Genomic DNA, 27845 nt, shown 5'->3' with positions numbered 1-27845 from the left:
GTGATGCATGACTGTGGAGATGCGAAGGGACAGACAGGGATTTTGACTGTACTTACCCCCTCCCGACTCTCTACCTCCTTTTTGGCTCTGTACCTCACATTATGTCCAAGTCTGTGTGTGTGTGTGTGTGTATGTGTTTGTGTGCATACATGTCTACTCATGTCTATATGCACCTTTATTAACCCAGCGTGCACCCTATGCCCCGCAGGTTATGTGTTGTGGTGGGAAGTGTCCGGCGTGGAGTCGAGTCGTGAGGAACGTTCACTGTCCAACACCACCCTGCAGTACCAGCTGACTGGCCTCACCTCCACCACCCTGTACACACTACAGGTGGCAGCGCTCACTGCCGCAGGACGGGGCGTAGTCACATCCTCCACCATCTCCACCGGAGTCCCACCAGGTATAGTGAATATACACACAAATACTCACAGGCAGGAGCTGGTGACAGTGGTTGTTAAAAAAACATTTTCGCCTATCTGTGTGTGTGTGTGTCTGTGTGTGTAGCAGAGTAAATATGACTGATGAGCTCTTACGATGCTATTGTCTTTCCTCGGGCTGATAAGTGGCTGTTACAGTGCATCCATGAATCATCACTCATACAACCAACACACACGTGTGTAGACTGTGTGCACATCACGTCTGTGTGCATGATTAGTTTGTATGATTGGACTAAGGCCAAGTTGCAATCATTATTAGTGCTGATTAACTGCAAATGGCAAAGTAGAGGGAAAGCAGCGATGAGAGAGGGCAAGAGACAATCAAAGAACAGGACTGAAGAAGGGAGAGCAGATAGAGAAACATAACGAGGGAAGAACAGAGACACAAGAAAATGCAATCTCCAAAGAACAGAAGACCAAAGTCTCTCAGAAATGGATGGAGTGGCAGAGAGGATGTTGGAAGAAAACCCCAGCTCATACACCAGAATTTTTGTCCTAACATTTTCTGATTACTAATTTATGAATAAAAGCAGAGAAAGAGAAAGCAAGATGGATACAGACAGTTCTTAAAATTCTGAGGTTATTCATTAATTCATGAAAGCAAAAGACTGAAGGAAAGACGGAGGAGTGAAGATTAGGAAAAAGAACTAAAGAATGAGCAGAGAGAGAGAGAGAATGAGAGAGATCCACCGAGCATAGATTCTTGTCTTGTTTATTTATTCATGTATTCATGGAGTTGAGAGAATTTTGTCATTCATCTAAGCAAGGCAGCTGATACCAACATTTCCGCGTTATAACCCTTACAAGTTTGCTGCATGCACTTACGGAGCAATGGTGGCTGATAGCTATAATTTGTTTTTGTTGCACGCATGTACCTCGCTGCATCCAGAAAAGGGGGAAAAAAAAGCATTGCTTTGTTTCCATAATAACTGGATCCAGTCATGTTATATAGTCTTTTTACAATAAAAATCCCATCAGCTATTCTACAAAATCTATCTGAGGTGTCCCAGTGTACTCATGTGTTACAACAAACACCGTTTGATTTAACACATCGGCTTTACAGATCTGTATTCTGCCATGTTCAGCAAATATGGTGCTTGTGATGCTGCAGCAGAATTGGATGGATTACAGCAGATCACACCAGAGCACTTACACCATCCAGGGATACCGAATAATAACCAAACACAGCGAGCAGAAGAGCTGGAAAAGTGGGTCTGAAGTGCTCTGTCCTGTTGTGATTAAGTGAGACAATTTAGAGCAAAGTTGATTGTGATCATTTTTGATTATGTAAATGTCATTAACGTAAACAAGCTGCTATGTGTTTGATTTGTTAGGACATCATTTAACAACAAAAAAAACAACCCTCTTTAAAAAACAGCAACGGGATTTTAGTCTCTGGAGAGCAGTTGTCAAATGTGCCGCCTGCCTGACCGGTGCCAATTCAATTCAACAGCTGTCAGTGAAAAAGTCTATTCAGAGCAAGCTATAAATTGTGTGTGGCATTTGAAAGGTGGAGTTGTAAACCTTTCATTGGAATATTTAGTTCCGGTTGAAGTGTGCATACAAAACGTATTATTATTCCTCTTTGATTTATTCCATCTTCACCAGGAGAAAATAATAATAGTGCTCTGGTTGCTGGTTGTTGACCAAATTTAGTGCAGCTCTCAGCTCAGAATTGACAGAAAACTATTCAAACTTTTGGTCACTGATGCTCAGCAACAAATGACAAGCAACAGACTCAGGCTACATCAGTGAAGCTACTGTCAGAGAATTTTCTATGAACTGTAAGCTGAATTAGCTGTTTTCCAAATGTTCTCTCTTCCAGTTATTGATACTGTCCCATTTATACCATTTGCCAGTTGGGGAACGGAGCTACTGTCTATTTTTTTTTCCTGAACAAGTTTTCTTTACAAAATGGCTCGTTAAAAGTTTGTGTTCCTGCAAGTTACAAAAATGTTTTACTTAAAGTTCCAGCGTGTTTATTTACAGAATATGGCAGAAATATAATATGTAGAATTATAATGTATAATTATTGTATAATCATAGTTTTTATTTGTGTATAATCACCTGAAAATTAGAATCAATATGTTTTTGTTACCTTTGAATGAGCCTTCTGAATAGATGTCCATATCCAGAGTCACAGAATGAGTCTCCTCTCTCTGCACAGAGGGGAGTCATTATAGATTGTAATAGCAGTGGACTGTGCATATTCAGCAGGTGGCTCATCACCTAGGGGATGTGAATTATCATCCATGATGCAGAGAAGGTTATGAAGCATCATTCTCTCTACAACAGACACCACTGGTCCTCTTCTACAGAGTCTGCCATGTTGAGCCGCCATGTTTCTATGCCACATTTTTCTGTTTTTGGAAAGGGTTGCAATCCGCAACTACTCTCCGAGATGCCTCCAAATCCTACAGACTTATCCTTTAAATTATGAAAATCTGTCAGCTACATTTTGTCCACACTCTGTAGACATGTTTATACTATACTCAGATACATAATAGTTAGTCCATCAAACCATTAGATATCAGTTTGAATTGGACATTTTGTATTGAGTGAGATCATTTCTAAGCCAAGCTCTTGTGTGTTTCCAGCTTCTGTCTGAGTGTTTGTGCCATTCAGGCTGCTACAACTGATCATTCCCAATGCACATTTCTTTATTTCACTCATTATTTCCATGGAGATGGAACAATTTTAGAATAAGAACGGGTCAAACATAATTTATGAGGCATGTGGCCTATTCAGACATTTATAGGCCTTAAATGGACTTGAAGTGAACTGTGCATTTAACTCACCTCTCGCCTCCAATGGTGCACAGATTTATCTCTGTATTGTATTCCCGACCTTGGAAATATGAATTAAATTGCTCTGACAGAGAGAGATATACAGCTGTAGCATAAGTGCCTGTGCTTTAGAAAAATTAACATTTTTTTTCTGTGACCAATCTTTTATTTTCTTTTTTATGGCCAAGCATGGACATACGAACACATAAAAAAAGGACTGGAGGCAATTTCTTGGCTCACTCCTGCTTAAAGCGGTTTTTGTACTTAAGTCATTATTGGCGACATGATTTCATTTTTTTCAACCTTCTATTATCAGTGTTATTGCGAGAGTATTATAGATAAGCCATGTTGCAATTGTGAAGACACTTTTTTTTCAGTTTTGGCTTTACATATATTTTTTTGCCTTTAAGCAAAAGAAGAACATTATTTGTCTTGTTAATTTCTTTTGATCCATCCCTTTGAAATAAGTCGCCATGCTGTGATGCTCAGTTCTTTTCTGCTTTTCCAAATAAATGCTTATTGCATCAAGTTACTGCAGCACCAGTTGGCAGAGGTGGTTTTATTTCAAAGAATTTGTAACTCACTATTGAAACATCGCAAATGCAGGACACAGATTACTTTTCTGTTTGCAAATAACATTATTATGAGTGCAACAATCCCACAGGTTTTGGTCAATAAATGTTTTGTAGGAAAAAACAAAATGTTGTGCTGCAAAGAGACCTTCCAGCACTAGCTGGATGTTTTTTGTAAGTCTGAGTAAAGTACTATTCGATTTGTTTTCTATCTACAGAACTTCCCGGTGCACCATCTAACCTAGTCATCTCCAACATCAGCCCTCGGACAGCAACACTTCGGTTCCGCCCTGGTCCTGATGGCAAGACCGCCATATCACGATGGATTGTAGAAGGCCAGGTATGCGTCTGTCGTTGTGTTTGTCTACACAGCAGGAGGAAAGCTATCTTGTAACATGCCATTACCCTCTTTAACAGGTAGTGAAGGAGGATAGAAAGGAAGAGGTGTGGAGTGTTGTCTACCAGAAAGATAACCAGCCAGATGCAGACACACTGGAGATCCCCAACCTCAGTCCGTTCACCCAGTACAGGTGAGGAGCAAACGCACACGGCCTACAAAAGAACATAGCCGTGATACCACATGCACACACACACAAACTCACTCGCACAAATCTCACTCTCCACCAGTTTCTGCAGTATTGCAAGACTCAGGTGAAGTTAGATAAATCACACAGACACACAGAGAGACAGTTCCATCTGAGACTTTTCTGTTTGTCAGCACCTTCACAGCTGCTGCATGCAGATCCTTATTACCCTCCCACATCTAGCTAGAGGGGAAGAAAGGGGAGTGGGGAGGAAAGGGATGAGGGCAGAGGAGTAGAAAGTTGATGAGAGAGAGAGAGGGAAGGCCAGCAGACAGCATTAAAGAGTGGAAGAAACAAAAGGATAAGATACAAGGAGAATAGGAAATAGAGGAGTGGTAGTAATTCCTGCTCAAGGACCGTGGGGAGCCTGCAGTTTATAAACGTGATCTGCCGTCACTCTGAACAGCCACAACTCTTCCTCCTCTCTCTCTCTCTCTCTATCTATCTATATATATATGCTGTATTTATCTGTCTGCTTTTGCCCCTTCCTCTCTGTATCGCCGCCTTTATCTGTAATGGAATGGCTGGGTGTGTGTGCACACGTTGCACGCAGGGATTATGTTGTCACAGGCGACACCAGTGGGACATTAAATGAAGTGATGCACTTGTCTGTGTTTTTTATCCCTGCTTAAAGTCCCTCTTTACACCCTGTTCTCTCTCTCCCCATACAGGGACGAGAACTCATAGATGTAGTGTCTCACACACCCTGTGCACGCTCACACATTTTTATCACTCACAGCCAACCTGAAGTACGGTTGCGTTTGGGTGCGTCAACAGGTCTTTTCTGATGTTTAACATAATGTCAGTGGACTTTTCGGTAATCCTCAGTCAGAGAGTTCCAGCCAAAAGACACAAATAATGCAAAAATCATTAGTAGTAAACACCAAAGTGTTTTTGTCTGGTTGACATTTCCTGTGATATTTATGCTCATCACGCTATGCATCAATATTTCCTGTCAGGAGATCTCTTCAATATTTCTTTTTGTACGATGAGCAGCAGTATGCTGATGAAGACTGACTCAATAGCTGAGGTTTTTGCCTCTGCTTCCACCGTGTAATCAACTGAAATTATTAAACCCCCGCCGTTCAGCTTTGAAAACTTAACCCCAATGTCCAACTTGAGAAATTTGTTATGAACTAACTTACTCCAGTAATTTTGTATTGCACTATAATAAATTTGGAGTACTCAAAAGCGACAGATATTAAAAAGAGAATAATTGAAGAAGCAGAAGCTGAGGTAGCCCGACTTAGGCTCCCTGTAGTATTGGTCCAGCTAATGATGATGCATTATGGATAATGGAGGATACATTATCCATAATGTAGCTCACTATCATCTATTTGTTAGACCATCCCTGCTTTGTAGACCCCCCATGTCTCCAGGCCATACCCCTATTTTTATAAAACAGACTTTCTGTTATACATTTCTCCAAACCATTCAAGATTACCTCTGATTACATCACTATGACATCATTAGAGCTATTTCTTACAAACTCTGGAGGACACCCTCCGGAGCTGCAGTACCCATTGTACAACTGGTTAGTAGTAATAGTACTCCTCATGACAAATAAACTGAACTTGCTGTTTGAAGCCAGGAGTAGATTGCCCCTTTAACTGTGCGCTCTGCTTTCACCAGGTTCAGGATGCAGCAAGTGAACATTGTCGGCTCCAGTCCCATGAGCGCCCCCTCCAGGGTGATTCAAACCTTACAGGCCGCCCCTGACACACACCCCTCTAACCTCACCCTGCTGTCTGCCACACAGACCAGCCTGTGCTTCAGCTGGAAGGTACTGAAACACACACAAACAGATACAAACGTAACAATGCAACACATTAAAACTTTACTCTGAACCTTTCACAATCTTTCACACATTGATAATTTGACCGATGGGGATTTTCTTTGTGTTTCTTGCATCTGTAATTTTGTAGCAGTGATTGTGTGCGTTTGCCTGCATGTGTGCACTCACCAGCAGCAGGACTGTACAGGTTGAGTGGCTGACAGCCTATAATCAGTGTCTCTCCTCGTTATCACTGCTAACACTAATCTGTCACATTTCCCATTCACAGCATGGACCGCTAGCAGCACAAACTGCAATGTAATTTTCTCCTTACTGTCTTTTCTCTTTTTGCTCTTGTTCCTGCTCCTCATCCCTCTCTCTTTACCTCCCTCCCTCTCTCTCTTACTCCCCCCCTCCCCATTCCTTCTATTATAACATAAATGGAGAGCAGAGTATTTTCCATTTAAGAGTTGGAATGAGAAAAAGAGCCTGTCAAATCAGACACAGACACTGAGGCACTATGGGTTACCTGTACAGCATGCTAATGGGATTTTACCTGCATGTTAGCGCTCAGACTGAGCTATGCTACGTTTTCTGCTGTAATGGAACCATCACAATGGTCTTAGCTAAGGTTATTATTCTAAGCTGCATATTAACGGTAATAAAGCTAATGTGACATTCTGTATTATGGCTCCTAAATGCTAAGCTGAGCTAAATCACTGGGGTATTTAAAATGGCTGGGTGTCTCACTTCCTTATCTGCTGTGCAGCATAGAGCAAGCGCTGTGCAATGTTGGTGTAAAATGTTCTGTGGAATTATATACTGTGAGCAAACTGAAATTCTTACTAACATGATTTTATGGTGTTGAATAATAGGTCGAACGCATAATGACACGGTGGTGCATGGGCAGAGCAGAGAGGATGAGGTGACAGAGAAAAAGTATAGGACAGGGAAAAAGGAGGGAGGGTGACAGGAAATGAGGGTGGAAGCGAGTAAAAGAGGATGACTGTGTGAATAAAAAAAGAAAAGAGAGTGGTTCGAGAGAGACGGATCCGAAGATGGGACGTCAAATGGGAAAAGACAGTAAAAGGTCTTTAGGATGTACTTTAGAGTTAGATGTTGTCACATAAAGAACCATATTCTTTAGAGCCATGAAATGCATTTTTCTCCTGTGAGTGTGTGAGTTTTTGTGTTTTTGTTTATATCATGTTCTGAAGGCATAAACTTGATGTTCCACTTACAGTATGCTAGACGAACCCAGCTCCATTCTTGATCTTTTTTTTTTTTTTTTGACACAACCAGAGGAGGGCACCGAAGCTCAAAATGATCTGCTTGTTTATTCTATGATTATTATGTTATATTATATTATATATTCTATTTAATTCAGAATTTAAAGACTTATTTTCTCAATAAGCTTGTTACTGTGAGCGATGCTGTCCTACATGATCTCATAGTGTCCTGCTTGTTTTGGTTATTCCACATGAAAAATGTCTCCAGTTTGGTTTTGTCCTAGCTTTTTGCAAAAGGTTTACCATGAGCTTGTCTCTCCGAGAAAAGGTTGCATCATATTTCTGTGAACCAATCAAAGTAAACACTTTAAAATCGTGATGCTGTTTATTTAGTTCTGAATATTTCATGCATTTGAGAAATACTTCAGGGGTTTTGTATTTGTTCTTACATATGTATGAGGGAGCACCTGTCTGAGCACTGACTTGACTTGTTGACATACGATATTTGTTGACGTTGGTGTATATGATATGCCATACATGTGCTGTATGTGTGTGTATTATTTTTCCAAATGCATGCCTGCTTGCAATGCATTGGGCCAGATGATTTGTTACACAACTGTGAAATTAGTATTGGAAAATGTTTGGAAAAGGGCAGGCACTTTGAAAAACATCTATCAAGGAGGAACTTCAAACAGTCAGATCACCAAAGTGTGACTCTTACCAAAGCTAGTAGAAGAACAAAAACATGTTTTCCATGAAGAAAAGACTTCACTGTCATTCTTTGCATCTACACTAACCACCACTGCCATTGTTGTTTGTTGACATAGACCTAGCATTAAATCACGCCTCGAGTCCAGCCATCTTGCATGTCGTATTAAACATATTTGACATAAATACACTGGTGCGATCACTTTCAGGTTGACTTTAAGGAATCGTGTCACATTGTGTTCAATCATCCTTTCAGCTCTTTTTCTGTGAGAGTCAAAATGAATTCATTCACTGCACAGTCCAGGATTGGCACACCGGCCCTTGGAATAAAGGGCACAAGATGCAGAAAAATTTGCCATAGAAATTATCCAGACATTTGCATACAGCAGACATAAGTTTACTTTTAGCCTTATGCTAAACAAGGTTGCATTTTTTAAACATGTATAACATAACAAACTGGTCATTTGGAGCCCCCTTTAAACTATGCTCTCTGTTCTCACCGGATTCACGATGTAGCAAATATGTGTGTAGTATATATAGCATATAACAAGAATATACTCTGTTTTGTCTGTAAAATATAGCCATAAAGACAATAACCTGATCAAACTAAACCTAAAAAATATCCATGCAAAGCTGAAGAACTCTACCAGTGTGTCCTTCTTTCTGCACATCAGCGCATGTAGAATAAGAATAATAAACACCTCCCTCTGATCTGCTCTTTTCTCTCCCTCCTCTCACTCGTACCCTCCAGCCTCTTCCAGAGTCTGAGTACAATAGCAGTCCAGAGACTGTGGGATACCGGCTGCGTGTGTGGAGGACAGACGGCCAGGGGGAGGACAGGACTGAGAATGTGGAGGGAGCAGGGGGAACCACTGAAGTCACACTAGAGGGCCTGAATCCCTGGACCCAGTACCAGATTCAGATACAGGCCTACAACTCTATAGGACCTGGACCATGGAGCAACACTGTCGCAGTACGCACCGCAGAATCTGGTACGAACACAGCCCCAATTCACTCCTGTTTCCTATCAAGCAGAGCTGTCCAGCCAAAATGGTATTAGCAGGGTATAAAAAGATAGATGGATGAGGAGCAAAGTGCTCCAATTACCTCCCTGAGTCTCCTCTCATCCTGCCACCTCTCTCTGCCCTCTACACTCTCCCTCTATTTCACTGAGGGGAAGATTGACAGAGAGAGGGAGGGGGAGATGATTGAGATAAAATCGAAGATTGGTTCAGAGAGTAAAGAGTAAAGGGGTGTGCAGGCGTGTGTACGTGTGTGTGTCCAACAATGGATATTTACTAATGGTGGAAATATTGGATTCCCACTGTTGGCCATGCATTAAATCATGCTAAAATCAGGACCTCTAGTGTCCCTGGTGTGTTTGATTTAAATTGTATGTTAGTGTGTTGTGAGTTACTTTAAAGCATAATTAAAAATGTAGGAAAATCACGGATATTTCAGATAGGGACAGACGTACCCTGTTATTTAGATTACGGGGATGAATGTTACCGTGATATGTGCTGAGGTGGTGTCATGACTTCAGACTCTTGTGCTGGAAACTTCTTTTCAGCAAGTAACGTTTGTGTATGTTTTATGGGTGTGTCTTCACAAATAAGGTACCTGACCAGAATTTTTCAAAAATGTATTACATGTTTAATTTTTATGACATTATCTGTTTTTTTAGAGGGAAATCTATTCTTGTGTTGGCTCATTCCACTTGACTGGTAACTGGTAAAATATGCAGCGATACAAAACATTTTAGTAAAAATTCACATGTAAAAGAACAGATGAGGTTGGTCTCCACAAGTCATATCGATTGAGGAGAGCCTTCCATCTCTGTGCAGCGCTGAAAAGTTATAAACGTAAAACTCATTTCAGGTCATTGACTTGACCTTTGATGGCATCGCTGCAGTCATGCTGAGCTTGGATTTGTTACAGAAACCTTTTTGATCTGAGCCTGAAGGAGAATATATTACAGATGGGGTGATGTGGATGAGAATCTACAGCCTGATGTAAATATACAGAGCAGTGAGCAGACCATAGAAAACATTATGTCATTTAGTATCAATGTGTGAAGGTTGTTTTTCTTTTTGCTGTTTAAATGAGGATGTTTTTTTTGTAAACACAATACTGTTCATTGAATGATTTAAATGAATGTTTTGGTGTTTGTTTCACCTGTTCTCAAAACTTCGACTCATGTGTCTAAAATCAACAGTTTGCACTGTTGTTGTTGTTGTTGTAGTAATTACAACCCTGATTACCCATTGTTCTGCTTTACATAATATAGGTAGCTGTCTGTGTTTCCTGACATTTTCATCACCTCAGCTTACAGTTTGTGTCTTGTGTGAACATATTTTGCTAAGTGGGTAGATGAACCCAGATGATAGAAGAAAACTATTTCAAGAGGAAAACCCCATAATCATTTCAGATTGGCTGCTTTATTGTCAGCTACAGGTCCGCATTCTGCAATAGTTGTAGTGCAGTATGTGATTTAACATGATTGCCATACTTATTGTAAAAACATAGTAGGAACTCAAAAAGGAACATTTGGGATGTTTGCACCTGACCCTTTCTTAAATAATCTGATAAACCCGCTTGTGATGAAGCTGATCTTCCTGGAAAAGATCTTTGTCAATTACAGAACAACCTCCTGTAATTTGCCACTGGCTGAACTGGTATTTACTGTATAATGATGAGTTTATCTACAGATGAGTGGGACACTCATGAATTTGAGATGAAACCCAGTAATTATAGAAAAAACAAATCAATTTGTAACATTTAGGTTATTTAAAGCCATATACAGGTTTCACAAAACAACAAAGAGGTACAATCTCAAGACAGCATGCCTTTAATATTTAAATGTAAATTTATGTGGGACCCTTGTACTTGCTATTCTATAACTCTTGTACAACAATGCCACAAGCTTAATTAATAGCTCTTTCTAATATGACACAAAGAAATGTGAGAAATGCTAACTAATAACAGGACAGATGCTAACCTGAACTACACCAAAAAGTTATTTAGCGTGTGATTATAAGTGACCCGATTATAGAAACTAATAAACTGATGCACTGCTCATTAAATTATGTTCATAGAAAGTCCAACTGTTTGTTTTAAGATTGATGCACATTACAGAAAATAAGGTCCACCCTTGGTTTATACTGAGAGCCTGGAGTCCCCTGTAAGCTGGTAAACAATGACAAATGTTCCTTCGTAAATAGCATGGAGCAACATTCACACTCTCGCACGGCTGTAGACGGAGAGAAAAAGACACAAGGGGGGGAAAATGAAAAAGTAACTGTTTTTGTTGTCACAACAGTTATGTTAATTAGTAGTATTGATAATTAAATTATCGATTTTTTTCTTTGTACCTTTCAATATCCCTTTGTGTCTGTGTTCAGCACACACAGTTCCAATACAGCCTGTGAAGGTCCGCACTTTGATAGGTAAATATCGTCCTAAACGAACATTAGTAATGATGAAGTGTGTCTGTGTGTGTTTGTGTGTGTGTGTGTTTTCTAGTTCCATCTGGATCTCCGGTGAATGTGACCGCTGAGGCTGTGAGCTCCTCTAGGATCCTGCTCACATGGTCTGCACTATCTCTGGCACAGAAGAACGGAGCCATACTTGGATACAAGGTGTATAAAACACTCAAACCTGCACATACACACCATGCACACATACACAGTACAATCCTGGTATTCTCACTTGACCCTTTCATCCCATTATCACTTGCACACACACCAGGTCGGCACAGACATGCACGCAAACATATAATATAAGACGAATATGACGTAATAGCTTGTAACTGCTCTAGTTTGTTCTTCCTACATTACTGCTTTTAAAAGCATGCTGCTATCGTAACTACGTCCGGGGGTGTGTGTGTGTAATAGTGCGCATGCATATGAGAGAGGCTTTAATGTTTAATACCCTTTCATAAAACATCAGTTTGTATCATCTTGTATTATAAACAATGGCTGGATTATTCATGTATGAAAAATAGACAATAATCCATAAAGCCTGTTGGTTTTAGAAAAGTGTTTTGTTTATTTAAAATTTAAAGCATGAACTGCAGCTTAGGCAAGAGAAGGCGATTTGTTGAGTATACATGGATTAGGTGAACATCCTTTGGAGATTCTGCATTAGTATTTAAGTCGAGACTTGCAGCCCACTTAAGCAACATAGACTACAATCTGTCCATGTCGGCCAAATTAGAGCTCATCCTTTACTTTTATTTCCAAACGAGAGTTTGTCTTGCCGCAACTCCTGAATGGTGAAGTAGTCAATATATACTCTGATGTGCAAGAAAACTGGATAAATACTGTTGAAGGTGAAGTGCAAGGAGCACTCAATTTTCCTGAGTGCACTATTTAATGGCAGTCATATGCCTCCTTTTACACTCAACGTGGTTCTACCTGTTTTATGTGAGCTCCCACATGCACCCTCCAGGGTTTTTATATATATATATATTGTACTCCACTTCCTTGTTTGATTTTTGAAATAAAGAGAAGACATGTACCAGTTGTCTGTATTTCTGCAATATTTCCTTTCTTGTTCAGTGGCATATATATATATATACATAGCACCTCTCAGGAAAATGTAACAAAGAGGAAGCACGCACAAAATATTTTGCTAATATAAAAGTGGCATTGAGTACAGCTCTTAATTGCTCCACACAAACAAAACATAGCAGAACAAAGCTTTTAAAAGGAGGAAAATTATCCTCAATTGCGTGCAAGTGGTTGCGTTATAAATACATAAATCTAAAGAGAACAGGCTGTGACTGTGTGATATAAACATAGCACATCTAGTATTTTAAAAATGTTGTGTAAAATCCAGGTCATATCATCCACTATGCCCAAAGCACATCACACTCCCCATCTGTTTTTTTTTCGTGCCCTCTCGAGGATCACACTGAGCTCTATGCCTACCATGTTAATAGATGGGAAGTGGCTGCCAGCAGCAGCTCTTCAACACCTTCCATTCCCAAGTAGATGTTGAACAGTTCTCCCCCCCTCCTCCTCATGGCATGCACTCTTTTTATCTGTTTCTGTTTTTAGAAACTTAACAGCTGACATTTTCCTTCAAAATGTTTTAAATGTCACAGGAAGTTCATAAATGTGGGAAAAAACAGAAACAAGAAAAAACACAAGTTCCTGACACACATTCCTATTGCCAGTGAAAATACAGTGTGTGTTTTTTTGTTTTTTTTTGTTGGTGTAGTTTTAATTTCAGGATCACATTGTTAGGAGCTGTTTCATTTCAAGTCTGGTGTTTTTCTCCTTGTCAACAAATCCCATGAGAAGACCAGAGTTAACATATTGCTTCTGTATCCAAAGCCTGGTTTGGTCTATTCCTCTGTGCCACAGACCTCCATTATTGTCAAAAACACATCAACGAGCTGCACCGTTCCCATGGTTGATATGTTCCTTCATTTGTATGCAGGGGCACTTGTGTTATTTTGGGCTATATGAAATAAAATCGACTCGATTTGACTATGATGGAACTTAAGCAATGTGTTTTTAGTCTATTCCACGTACACCACGCCGCTCTAGCGCTGTGAATACTCAGCCTGACTGCGCCAGATGTTTTTTGTCGGAAACTGTTTGGAAAAGGGCAGGCACTTTAAAAAAAAAAAAACTTGGCAGGTGATTGGATGAACCATCTGTCTATCACCATCAATCAACTTCAAGGAGCCATATAACATAATCAAACTCTTACTGAAGTCAGTCGGGAGAAGAGCAAACTCGCCTTTTAGTGCCGTTCTTTTCTCTTCTTGCAATTTTCAATGAAGAAATACTCTCCAGTTTTGATATAAGTGATGCTAGCAGCATCTACACATCACTTTATACCATTTTTAGGGTCTTTCTTTTCTGTAACAGCTGCCTGATTTGGGCTTGACAGCTAAAATCTTCCATTCAATCCATTGTTACCTTTGAGGTGGGAAGTCTCAAAGAAAAAGTATTAAGAGAGTAGGTTTTTGTCTTGTAATGACTTTTAATGTCACCAAAGGAAATGAAGGAAAAAACAGCAAAACTTTAGGATCTATCTCTACGTCCTGGTCCAGTCTGTATCTATATTTCTGATTGTAATTACATATCTGACATGTATGCTTGTTTCTGTGTGTCTATGTACAGGTGTTGTACAGCGAGAAGGACTCAGAAGGTCCCCCAAGTGTTCAGGTGGCAAAAGGAGAGGGGAGTTTGTCGTTGGTCCTTGGGGCTCTCCAGAAATACACAGTGTATGTGCTGCAGGTGCTGGCATACACACAGATTGGTGACGGCCCCCCCAGCAACCCTATACTGCTCAGAACCAAAGAAGATGGTAGGATCTCTGTCTCTCTGTTTCTCTGTCTCGGTCTGATCACTGACCTTTCTGTCCAGCAGTTTGTTCAACACTTTTGCCTTTTTCTCACCACGGCAGCTGTTTTTCACCTCCTTACACCTCTGCTGTCAGCACAGCCAGCAGCCTCTTTCCCCCCCACTTCTTTGATCATCCACTGAATTCAGCTCACCCCTCAAGACCCCTACCACAGCCCAGACACGGAGAACACATCGTGTATGCGTGCGTGTTAGTGTGTAACAGGCGTGCAGATCTCTTCAGACAGAACTATAGCAGACCTTTAAGGATGCTAGAAACCTAGTCTGGTCTTTTTGAATAATAAAGCACAAGCACACAGGCACGCACACACACACACGCAACCACAATCAGAAGTACACACACAGAAAGACTCACACATGCACACTCACACTCATCCTCTATCAAACAGTGTCACGTTTGAAAAGTTTTTCTCATTTCAGGATGAAACAAGAACGGGGAAGTCAATTCCCGGCAATGTGTAATGAACCTCCATCCTGTCTGTCAGTTACACACATACCGTGTACACACACACACACACGCAGACACATACACACTCACTCTGACATGTATTTGGTCATGTGGAACATGTACTTTTATCAGGAAGAAAGACAAAGAAAATTACATTTTCTGTTTTCTGTCCTTTAGAAGTGCCTCTTAAAAATGTATGACACTGTGTCTGCACATGTAGCATTATCTGTGAGGCCTCGGTACCGTCATACTAACTTATTAGAATATAAGTGCTTGATGTTGCATTGCTCTCTTTCTCATTATAGTATTAAAGAAGTCCCTTTGTGCTTCCTTCTGCTGCTCTTTGTATACATTATTGCAGTTTCATTCTGCTGCCAACTCCTCTCTCTATTTTTCTCTCCAGTCCCCGGCCCCCCTGTCAGGATGGTGTTTCCAGAAGTTCGATTGTCATCAGTTAGGGTGGTTTGGCAGCCACCCACAAACCCCAACGGCATCATATTAGGTACAAAAACAAACACACACACACAAACACACATGAGGAAGCAGATATCTGAGAGCAACATTGAAATTATAATCCAGTGTTTTACGCTTATGGTAAAAATAGATTTACTTTCGATTGCTGAAGGACAAAGCTGTGCTTATAGAGGGAATGAGTTAGCAGTTTTAAACACGTTCACACACACGCACACACACGCGCACACATATACTGCTGTGATCTTTCAAGGGGAGGAAGGAAGTAAAAGCCATAAAATGGAAAAGAGCTGATTCTGTTTTTAGCTTTCAAATGAGGGTCAACTCTCCTGCCTACTCTCCACTTGAGAACCAAGGTTTGTTGGTGTTTATGTTGGTGTGTGTATGAGTGTGTGTGTGTGTGTGTCAGTGATCAAGCTTGTACCTGGGAAGAGGGCTATTATTGCTGCTGAAGCAAGACACCTTTTCTAATGCATATGTATCCTCATATATAAACACATATCACTTGTTTCTGAAACTGCAAATTGCAGCAAGCAGAGTGAATCAGAAAGAACACATCAATGAAGAGGAAGAGAGGCGAGCTAGAGGAGAGAGGAATGTGAGAGCTGCTGAGCTACAAACAGAGAGAACAGAGACAGCAGAGAGGAGATGTATGGAGGTGAGAGGGACAGGTGTGAGTGTGTGTGTGTGTGTGTGTGTGTGTGTGTGTGTGTGTGTGTGCGCGCGCGCGTGCGCACGTTGCACAAAGGAGTGAAAGGAGTCGTGTTTGTCCTCTCAGTGGGGGATGGAGTCGAGCAGGACAGTGTGAGTGATGTGTGACTGTATTGTAAGGGGGAGGACATTTAGTGCGACACCACTATGTGACAGAAGGATGAGTGGGAGGGCAAATCTCTCTCTCTGGATCATACAGACACACACAAACACGCAGTCCTGCTGTGTCCTTGCTGAGTACGTTTTGTGTGTGTGAGTGAGTATGTGTGTGTGTGTGTGCGTGCTATGGAGATACAAAAAACTGAAGGGTACTGGTTTCTTTAGTGACTGCCTCATTTCTCCTTGGGTTCTCAACCCATAGGGACTGACACAGGAGGCGGACAGAGGAGAAACATGACCACATGAGGTGCAAAATGTAATTTGGCACGAGGCAAAGCAAAGTGAGGCATTTCTGTTTGCACATGACCTCTCAGTGAATATAATACAGCTACACGAACATCCTGGTGGCAAATACAAGCCACATCCAAACGCTATACTTCATACTAAATACGATGAAGTTGTGTGTTCATTCACTAAAGTCTCAAAATGTAGTTTGCTGTTGATGTATACCGCTGTTAAACTTAAAACATTTACTTCATTAGTCGTACATACTGTATGGATATACCTCAGTTATGGTGGTTGTGTTGGCTCATAAAACATCTGGTGTATTACACACTTAAAGGTCCAGTGTGTAAGATTTAGCGGGCTCTAACATGCATAACTATGTTTTCTTTTATCTACTAACGCCACGGGTCCTCTTCCATGAAGTCCGCCATGTCCAACCGTCATATTTCACACTAAACACTGGCTCTAGTTACAGTCAGCATCATTGGATGATCATTTTATATACACCAGAAGGAAATATTAAGAAAATATCACAAATTAGAACAGTATTAGTAAACACAGTAGTAAAGTAGTTGCCATTATTCTCACTTACTTTAACAAATGCATTCATAATCTGGGCATCTTTAGGGTTCACTAAACATAAACAATATAAATGAAAATCTATTAAGGATTTAATGGGAAATCCTTAGTTCATCTCACATAGGTTGTCTTTTTGTTCAGCATTCAGTCGTGGTGTGAATTTTATTTTTTGTAGCTCCTTTCAAGAGCAGACATCACAAGTGCTTCATAAAAAAGCAAAGAGAAAAAAAAACAACACACAAAGCAAATAAGGGACAGAGCAAAAGATGTTCAAAGAAGACAACCAGCTAAACAACAGGTGAGACAAAAATGAACAAAAGCAAGTCTAAACAAGTTTTTTTCCTTTGAGCTGCATTTTAAATGTGCTGACAGTTTCCACAGATTGAAAGTCCAGTGAGAGAGAGTCGGTGCTACAATCTTCAAAGACTAACAGGCCTAAAGAGAGTGTTTGTTTATGTGCCTCAACACCTTATTGGAGAACTATCCATAGATCTTCGGTATGGTAAAGCTAAGCATGGAGACGTGACACACTGTATATAATTTGTATCTGGTGTATAAGTTGCTCTCCTGAGTTGACAGTTCTGCCTGACATCAGACAAATCTTTTAGCAGCATTACCATTGCCGTGAGAACATAAGACGAGGCCAGTGAGCAATGTGCAGCTGTAAGCGGAAAAGTGCGTATACATACACATTTTGAATGCAGTATGAAACATTCTGTGCATGTTACATCTTTTCAGTGGAAAACGGAGATGGGCTTTCTCTAACATGACACAGTCACTTTGTAATGGAGATCTAGCCTCGTGTATCTGATAGCAGTGATGTCCTAATGATATTCAATACAGAAGATAATGCCACGCTCTGACCCAGTTGTTTAGATGCAAGAGGATTTGTTATCTCGCTGTTATCCAATAAGCTTCACCACGCTGCGTTCACATTAAAATACAATCAGACTATCTGATGAGATTATCACCCGCACAACCAGATTAGATGCCTCTGAGCAGATTACCATCCCAACAGTCTTACTGTGAACCATTCACCTCGGCACACTTGCATGGTTGTGTGTATCTGGTGTGCAATGCAATCTTCATATTGAGAGCCTTTGTGAGTGGCCAGTGGTGTGTGGAAGGCATGGTCGGGGATCAGTGGTTTGAGTGTATGTGTGTATGTGTTGAACGGTGTTAGTGTTATTACATGGCCTGCTGCACATGAGACAGAGAAACGGGCACAAGCCGCATACACCATGGGTCACCGCCAAGGGGACAGAAGAAAGGTTGTATGTTTATATAATGTGTGTATCAGGGAACGTCAGCATGTGACGTGTGTATTTAGGTGTGTGCGTGCGCTGGTGTTCAATGACAGTATTATGACTTTCTCTCTAGCTTTGTGTATGTCATTGGTAAATGCAATCTTAGGGCTTTATACACGCAAGGTATAAAAGCTTCAATAATAGCTTCATAGATCACATCTATCTGTTGACAGACAGTTCAAGGAACTGCAGAAAAAAATATGTTTGTTTGTATGTGTTACTGTGGAAATAAGAATGCGTGGTACATGGCATTATTTTCAGGCTTTTTCCCAATCTCATATTGTGCCGTCTTTGATTCCTGTGGGCTCTGTGAACTAAAGTAGGCCACAAAAACACTTTCACGCAGATTTTAACAATCTTCCTCCTCCGTCTGTCTGTCCCTCTGTCCCTCACTAGGCTACCAGATCTCCTACCGTTTGGACAGCAGGGACCCTCAGCGCTGGACCACAGTGGAGGTCGGCTCCAACGCTAGACAGTTCACCGTCACAGGACTTTCCCCTGAGCAGACCTACGTGTTCCAACTCACTGCTCGCACCGCCGTGGGCTGGGGCAAAGAACAAGAAGCCCTGGTTGTTACCACTGAACGCAGAGGTGAAGGACACACATGTACACTTACACTTTACTATATATATGTTCCTCTAGCCATGCAGATGTTAACCACTCCTGTTAAACTGTAAAAGGAACCTGACCTGTACTAACTCACAAGCTGCCGCAATGACATGAGGTGCTGAAAGTATTTAAGCGGTTCACGTTTTATTGAGATCACATTTAAATAATGTTAGTGCAGGACAGAGTGACAGAAAACATAGAGAGGAAATTGTGGACATGCTCAATGTGCTCCCCTTTATCAAACACTGCTATGAAATGTTTAGTTCATTTAAGTTCAGCTTCTTACTAGTGTCGTGACCCAGCTCTGAGGCCATGACAAAAACCAGCGAAAATAAAAGTAATTTATTGTTCAACAAATCAAATAACGGCAAAAATTTTGTTTTGTTTGTATCAGTAGCGAAGGAATGCTCGATGCTATGAGATATGATGGTATGCTATGAGAGCTGTCTGATAAAATGAAAGAATCACAACCATGCACGGCAGAGAAGAGAGACACAGAAACAAACCAAGAAGGTGTGATTTATGTAGCGGAAATTACCTGGTCCAGGTGATTCCAACTATGATGATCAGGCCGCTCCCCAGATAACACAACACAAAACGTAAACGAACCAGATGACCGTCAATGACTTAATGTTTTAGGTTCAAGAAAAATGCTTTGACGTTTTCAGGGGCTTTAAGACTTTAATAGGCCAGTAATACTTTGACATGCTATAGCAGCAGCTGGTATAAATGAGTAAGGGTCTAAATGAAACAGAGTCTTCATTAATATTATGAAGCACGTGTGTTTTTATCTCTACAGGTTGTGAAAAAGGCCTATAGGGATAAACAGTGTGTGGCCGATGGGTCACTGATGGGGTTGTCTGGGGACAATGAAAGCTCACGTGTGTCTGAGACACGGAAGATTAAAAACCATTTTTGAAATATTACTTTCTTGCTCTTCTCTTTCTTTAAATTGAAAGAGATAGAAACAGTAACAGTATGATTCAATTCTACAGCATTGAACACACTAATGGAACCGGTATAACAAATGTGTTCATTTTGTTCCTATAAAAATGACTTCTCTGCATTGCTGGATAATTCAACAAGAATAATGGCATATAAGCTTGGAAGCTTTGACTAATGACGAGTAAAATGTGTTTCTTTTTTTTTTTTTACACGTATCATGTATCTCGTGGGGCATTCGCACCAAAGCAATGTAATAATCTGTAATGAAATTCACATTTAATTATAATAACGTATAAGGAAATTAAACGTGTTAAATAAACCAGATCAGACAAGAAACTTTGTAAATGAGCCGATTTTAAGCAGGAGTGACTTGATTAATGTTGTTAATTTTACCTGTGGTTTTCAAAATTTTTGCCGTTAGGAAGGTTTGTTACAAGCATTATCTTTTCGTAATAACTTTCAAATGGTTAAAGATTATATTTTGTCACCCCATTATGCTATTTCCTGCAGTCAGGCAGCCAGTGCAGAGTATGGAAAGGTTACGTGAAAGTTTTAGCATTTGAAAATTTTATGATCTCTGCAGCCCTACTTAGAGGTGTAATGAGTTGTGGTCGATGTGCGGTCCTCGCAGAGATAGAGTCAAAGTAAGAGAAGGGAGCAGGAGCTTCAGGCATAGAGCTTGGACCAGTTTTCAGCACTTCAGAGAGAAGTAGTTTGCAGTTGGACGTACAGAATCCAATGTTACTGTGCACTTAATATTAGCACGATAAAAATGACCTTTTTCTGTGTGTGGAACATTTTACGTACATACAGAACTAGAAGAAATGACATTTAGAAACTGTCCTGCAGGGCCATAATGACAGTCAGGTGTGTGCAACAGTAGTCCATCAAAAAGTGGTGGAGGGCCACCTAACCAGGTTTTTTGAATTATCACAATCATTATAGATCAAAGACGTTTGTGGCTTTCATCCACTGAACATGCCAAATTTAATTGACTTGTTGAGTGAGACAACAAGGATTATTAGCCTTTCTCACTCAACTGTCTTGCAAACAGTGGCGATGTACTCATAGCACCATGCTCTGTTGTGGGCGGGTGAAAAATGAACACTAAATAGGTGAGAAAGAGAAAGAGACTGGCAGTGTGTTGAGATGGCAGTGGAAACCTTTCTTTTGCCAAAGGAGAAAGCAGAAACCAAAGTAATTACTATTGATCAGTATTTCTATCAGCATTCTGCTGTCATGGTAATTTTCTCTTTTAGGGCAGCAAAAATAATCATTTCTCTAAGGTTTCATCTAATTTTAGCAGTCACTGGCCTCATCATGGGGTATAAACTGTGAAAATAACAGCAATTTTAACAGAAACACACTCAAACACATGACAAGCCGTGCCGTAGGAGGCTGAGCAGTGACAGTAACTCTCGTAAGACAGTTTTGTGTCCAGGAGCCTGTAACAGAAGTGTATCCTCCAACACACAGTCAGTGGCCACAAAGGAAAAAAACAGAATTTTACAGTGACTAGATTCTTAAAGTAGTGTGTGAGCAGCACAGTCCTTTTTCCTTCAATTTATAAACAGATAAAAAGTCAAGTTTTATCCTCTTCAGTTTCAGAGGTTGTGATACTTTTATCTCATCGTGTCTAAATTTCTGCACCTCTCTTCAGTCAGCTGCTTTGAAGTCTTCGGCTCATTCAGAATGAAGCAGCTGGGATTTTAACTTCTGCCAAATGAAGACTCGGTATATCACATACTTTAGTATCTCTCCTCTGGTTATAATTAACACATGATTAGAAATGAAGATTATACTGATCATAATCAGCAAAGTATGACTTTTATTGTGATTATTTCAGAGTCTTATCTGCCAAAGATTTATACATAAGGACGGCGTAATGCAGGTGCTGTTTTTGGTTACATTTCTTGAAAGATTTTGGACCGAATGATGACAAGAGAAGGTATGACAGTACAGTTTGTACTGGAACAAGATGACACAGGATGTCAAGGTACAAATGGCCCTGCGGAACGATAGGAAGGCAAGAAACAGCAGTGGACAACTGGCAAGAAAGTTATTATAAAGATGGATGTTTTTTTTAAATAGAACAAACTTGAAATTTGGTGAATTATTATTATTATTACGAAATTAATCAGAAAACAGTGTATAGATAGAGATATAATTAACTTTTACCCAGAGCAAGGCATAATCAAGTTGTCATTCATACAAATATAATAACCGGGATGTAATACAGGATGGCTTAAATCACATAAAACTGACCACATTATTTAAGCTACAAGCCAATACTAAAAGTCAATAATGCAGATCATACAACCTACATCATACATACAAAGTACATCAATTGATACAAGCTACATGCTGAGTCACTGTTGTTAGATGACAACACGTTCCCTAGTTTTATACTGCAGTGTTTGTCCTTCGCAAGCCAGAGAATAGCCCGAGAAGCTTGAATGTGGACTAAAGATAATTATTTTCATTCTTATGCTGCTTCCAAACAACAATTTCTTCGTGGCCGGTTTTGGGAGGGCAGTGGAAATGAGCTGTAAACACAACACTGATATATTACCACCCTGAAATGTTGATATAGCCAACCTGTTGCATGTTTACACATCCAGCAGTTATGGAGCAACATTAGCATTCGTTTGGAGTGGTGGTCTTTGTGGCCACCTGATAATTTTAAGTCCAATATCTACTCTCTTTTAGTTCTGTTTGTTGTCTCCATCAACTCCTGAGGGAAATATCTGATTGTTTAGCAGCTAAATGTTTCAGTGCGCCAACTTTGCTGTTGAAAGCTTAGTGTAGAGTAGAGCGTATTCACTGAAAACCAAAGAAAGAACCAAAACCGTGAGCTAAAAGGTGCTAAAATAACATGTGTATGCTGACAGGAACTGCAGAGGTGGATGATAATTCTCTGTAGGTCACTACAAGCAACACATATATCATATAGTTTATTTAATCTGAAAGGATTTAGTGGCATTATAGTGAGCGCTGTTTGCAACCCCTCGCCTCACTCGCTGTGAGACATACAAAAAGTAAAATTGAAAAACATGAAGGATTACAATCTTAATTGATTCGGTGGTGTTTAATGCATTTATATTATATTTTATGTTTAATATACCCTGAAGATGTAGTATACCCGAGAGTATCAGAGAAAATGTCTTAAAAGCTGAAGTGAAGAGGCTCCTCAAATAAAAGCCAGGCTAAAAAGATATGCCTTAAGGTTTTTTTGTAAATATCTAGAGAGGCTCCTGTTCCAGAGACTCAGGCTACGGAGTCCAGCTGCAGAGGATCTCATATATAGAAAATAATCATCCATCCTTTATTAAATTGACACACTAATAGCTAAAAGTATTTAATAGTTTAAAGCATTTTTCTAAGCAGTGTAATTGTTCATTGTACTCAGCCCACTCACCCTCTCCTTCCTCAAGTTAAGGGGAAAGTACCTCCACTGTAAAATGTGCAAATATTGCAAAAGGCTCTATGTAGTGCCATAATGTTCTTTGTATGTTCTGGGCTACTGTAATAACATGGTGGTTCAACACGGCAGTCTTATTCCACCTGCATACATTTGAACACTTTCCACTGGTTGCATTATTATTCTGGGAGCAAGGTAAGATCATCTGTTGATAAAGAGACATGGAGGGACAGTTTGAGTGCTAGGTGGTGTTAAAGTTTGACCACTCCTGAGCTGAGAAGAGCTATCCCATCAAAGTGAAATATCACTTTAAAATCGAATTTATAGTAGTGCCTCAGTAGGCTAATGCATGAATAACTTTAGCTTGAACGTAGCTCGCAGCTTTTGATATATGTCATCCCTGATCTCTCTCTCCAATTTTCTCTGTCAGGCGGCACCGTGTACGTCTAGTAAAGAAGCATTGAAATGGTACAAAAGTCCCTATATTAAAATGTGACAGTGAAGTGAATTTTTATGAAAACCAGGAATCATGATGTCAGATATTCTATTCGGAGCTATCGGCTTGTGTAGTGCATTTTAATTGGATCAGATATCATAACATTGGCACCATCATTATCAGGATTTCTTTAGAATAGAATTCAGTGGTTCTCTGTTCCACTTCAGTAACATAATGGCCCATTCTCACTGCGAGGTAGACAGAATAGCCTAATAGAGATTTCTTTCTGATGATGCTGAAGAGACCAACTTAATCCCTGGAAAAAGAAAATTGGCTTTTTGAGTGTGCGTGCGGGTGTGTATGTGTGTGAAGCTGTGTGCAATGAGGGAAAATCACAACTCCCTCTAGAGAGTCTTATCAATTCTGATGTTTCTCTGCAAGAGGGTGATGAATCATAAGGTAATGGACAACATACAGTAGCATATTTAGCAGAATTGATCCCGCAATAACCATGTCTTGTCTTTTCTTCTTTCTTCTACACTTCTACCACACCCCTCTCCTGTCTGTCGCGTGGCAGTAAACAGTCATATAAGTGCTGAAAGGGCAGCACTTCTTCTGACAATTACAAGTATATTATCAGGGCATGATCTTAACTGTGGGACAGAACAAGAGGAGAACAGACACGGAGACGCAGATGGTATCAGGAAATCGAAAGGGGGAGATAATAGTCAAATTTTGAAGGGACTGAAGAATAAGGGCGTGAGGCAAGAAGGGAGGCAAACATTTCACTTAAATTACTTGTGATAAGGATGAACGAAGGAAGGCAAGCCTATATGTGTGTGTGTGCGGTTGTGCTTGATTGAAAGCATAAGTGCAGATTAATTAAACTTCAGAGGAAATCAATAATAGTTTCATTTCCAGGCTTAATCGATAACGTGATGCCCCTGAAATTAAATAGTTATGCCCACCCCGCTCCCCCGATCGTGTATTTTTGTTTGTGTGCGTGCTTGCGGGCATGTGTGTACACACGTCTACTAATCACCAACACAGTTGTACAAAGATACTGACTCCCAGAACCATCTTTCATCTTCTAATTGAATAGCGAAAACAAATACACACGCACAGTCTGTTGAGAAATTGTTTCTTTGATGCTGCAGTGGTTAGATGTCTTGTTTCATTTAAACATACGTATGCAGCGCAGCATTCAATCTGATAAATATGTGATGTAAATGTAGGCTGCACACGTCCTGTCTTATGAGGTATTTGCAGCATATGGTCCGTGATGGTCTCAATTTGTCCAGGGGACAAGTCATATCAGCATGTATTGCTACAGATAGGAAGCAAATTAAAAGAAAATGCTGAATTAATGAGCGGAGAAGCATTTTAAATGCAGATGTTTCTATAGAGTGAACTCAGCTTGTTTACATGCATTTTAAGTATCCTGGTTAGAGTCAAGTCTCTTAAATGTCTATAAGAGTAGTCGGTTCTCTAATCGGCTTTTTACATGCGTGCATGTGTATTGACAAAAACTCCAGACGTATAACACTATCTAATTATAACTGAAGATTGTTATGCATTCATTCTTTAGTCAGTCCAAAGTACCCTCTAAAAGTCTGAATATGTTTCCACCACTAAACCTCTGACTATCTGTAAAGTTCAGATACACTCATCCTGTAAAGACAAGATGTACTGTCGCGAGTCTGTCCTCTCACTGCAGTGTCACTACTCCACTACAAATAAGAGAAAAATGTGAATGTAGATGCTCTTTTTTCATCTAGCATTCAGCATCTCCTTGACTTCTGGTGATGTGCGATACTCTGTCCTTTAATTTGTCAGGCAACTGTATTTGCAAAGCTTTTTATGAAGACTCTGTCTCAACAGAAACACACATACAAAGTAACACAACCTGCTACTAAATTGCATAATTTGATGTCCAAATCAAAATGTGTTTTTAATCAAATTGAAATTCCTCTAGCAGTTAGGTAATTTGTTGCTCTCTTTTTTCCTTCCCTTGCTTCCACTTTTTTCTACTCTCCTCTACTTCTTTCATGTCTTCTCACTCTCTTGCTTTTGTCTCCCCTCTCTCACCCTCCTCACCACATCCACAGAGCGCCCCCAGCCGCCCAGGAAGTTGTCTGTACCTCAGGACGGAGTTGAATCTCGCTGTGTCCGCCTCCATTGGGTGACGGGTGGCTCAGGCTCCTCCCCCTTAAGATACTTCACTCTGCAGGTCAAAGAGCTGCCCAGCGGGGACTGGAACGCGCACACTGCTGACATCCCGCACAACGTGACCACCTGGATCGCTGACAGGTACACATATGCTCATATGTACAGACACACACACAGACACACACATATCTGCTTGTGTGGCGACAGTGTGGTAAATTTTGAATGCCAATTGACTGTTCACTTGACCCTTCTCCCAAACAGGATTGTCTAATCATCCTTTAGTAACTGTAATTATGTTCAGCAGGCCTGTCACGGTTTGTAGTCTTTTTTATTTATTTATTTATTTTAGTGTTAACAAGAGGAAAAATGTAAAAATATAGCAGAGTCTTTGTAAAATTAGTTGTGGTGTCTTTAGATATAAAAGTCTCATTCTAGAGTAAGGTAAACACAACAACGCCGACTGCAAACATTGACATGACTGGCTAACTACCTTACTACATACAGTAATCTAGTGATAATTCCATGAAACCTTTAATATTTCACATTATAAAAGATGTTGTACATAACATCCACTGTTGTTGTAGTGTAGTGTAGCATCTCTCTGCTGCTCTTTATTGGATTTGAGGAAGTCAACACTTCAATGACTGCACTTAACAAAATTAGCAGTTAGTCCTTTTCCTAAAAGCCTCTTGTTATGTTAAAACAGAAACATTCTTTTGAAAACACAAACAATAAAGTATAAATCTAATCTATGTCTTGCTTGTCCAAGTATGTACGTTGAGCAGCACTACAGGATTATGTTACAATGAAATAACAGTCTGAGTTCACATTTTTCCTCATCATATTTATAACACGAGGACTAACTACCTCTCTTCATTTATGGATCAACAGCTGGAGAGGATGACTATGATATTTGATTATTGTTTTCAAGCCAGTCAGCTTCATATATTCAAAAGTAGACAGCAGAAGTAAGCTACAGCTAAGAAAGTTTGAAGTCAGTGGTTTATGTAGCTGGCTGTCTGCCTCTGTCTGAAATCTGAAATCAAAAAAATTATAAAGTAATTATAAAGAATATCAAGTAAAAATTTCACGAACAGTATTTAAGGTGAACAGTATCTTAAGTTACGTAGCAGTCAATTAGGCCATACAGGAATAAAAAATTCCACAATATTGTTTTTTGCCTTCCTTTCAGAGCCCTAACTCTCTTTTTTTTTTTTTTGCATCATGACATGCTGGACTTGAATTAGTTAAAGCCGTCTGTAGAAAATCTTGCAATCTTTATGCACCCTCGGGGAGAGCAGTGGACAGAGGGAGGGATGCTGTGAATTGTAAAAGCAAACAACAGAGAGAACACAAAATGAAAAGTTTTATTTATTTAGCACATGACGTACCGAAAGGTTTGTGGAGCAAAAACAAAGGCGAACCACAAAAAAAACAAAAAAAAAAACACGAGGGACAGCAGAGTAATCATTGCAGAAACGTAGAGGATCTCTGTCACCTAATCACATAAGCGCAGCAGGAGCTGCTCTCTGTTTGTTCATCATAAAACTCTCACTCTGCCTCTAAGCTTTCAATTTGTGTGTGCCGTTTGTCCATTTTCTCTCTTCAACCATTTTTACCTTTTTATCTGTCAGCCCTCTTGTTGTCACCACCTTCTTCCTTCTCCCAATCCATCTATCAACAGCCAGTACTTCACACACCACATCTTTCCCTTCATTTGTCCTCAAGCATCACATCCACTCACCCCCCTTGAAGAGGGTGCCATTCCTAGTGCATGTCTTCTTGTATCTCTCTCTGTTTATCCCTCCACATCCTCTTATTCCTGGTGAGACTGTCATTATGGCGGCAGTCGATAGTGGCCAGGACTGGCCAGCTACTCCAACTTCCCTGACAGC

At 40.2% G+C, this 27845-nt stretch overlaps 1 protein-coding gene across 3 annotated transcripts in view; it reads left to right on the top strand.

Annotated features, from left to right (window-relative positions):
• The window catches only part of LOC104928752 (protein sidekick-1), a 218448-nt gene that overhangs the window by 171767 nt on the left and 18836 nt on the right, over positions 1-27845 (top strand). For 2 of the 3 annotated variants that reach the window (XM_027282930.1, XM_027282931.1), the window contains 10 exons: positions 209-400; positions 4014-4135; positions 4213-4325; positions 6012-6162; positions 8842-9082; positions 11613-11728; positions 14228-14414; positions 15322-15420; positions 18767-18961; positions 25890-26091. In XM_027282930.1, coding sequence (XP_027138731.1) covers positions 209-400; positions 4014-4135; positions 4213-4325; positions 6012-6162; positions 8842-9082; positions 11613-11728; positions 14228-14414; positions 15322-15420; positions 18767-18961; positions 25890-26091 — 1618 coding nt within the window. Of the gene's footprint in view, positions 1-208; positions 401-4013; positions 4136-4212; positions 4326-6011; positions 6163-8841; positions 9083-11612; positions 11729-14227; positions 14415-15321; positions 15421-15981; positions 16048-18766; positions 18962-25889; positions 26092-27845 lie in introns of those variants that run through there. The other variant, XM_027282932.1, reaches the window with a different exon arrangement.

This window comes from Larimichthys crocea, chromosome X (genome assembly GCF_000972845.2).
Source record: "Larimichthys crocea isolate SSNF chromosome X, L_crocea_2.0, whole genome shotgun sequence".
NCBI lineage: Eukaryota > Metazoa > Chordata > Actinopteri > Sciaenidae > Larimichthys > Larimichthys crocea.
The sequence above is the reverse complement of the archived record's forward strand: the minus strand, read 5'-3'. Positions and strand labels throughout refer to the sequence as shown.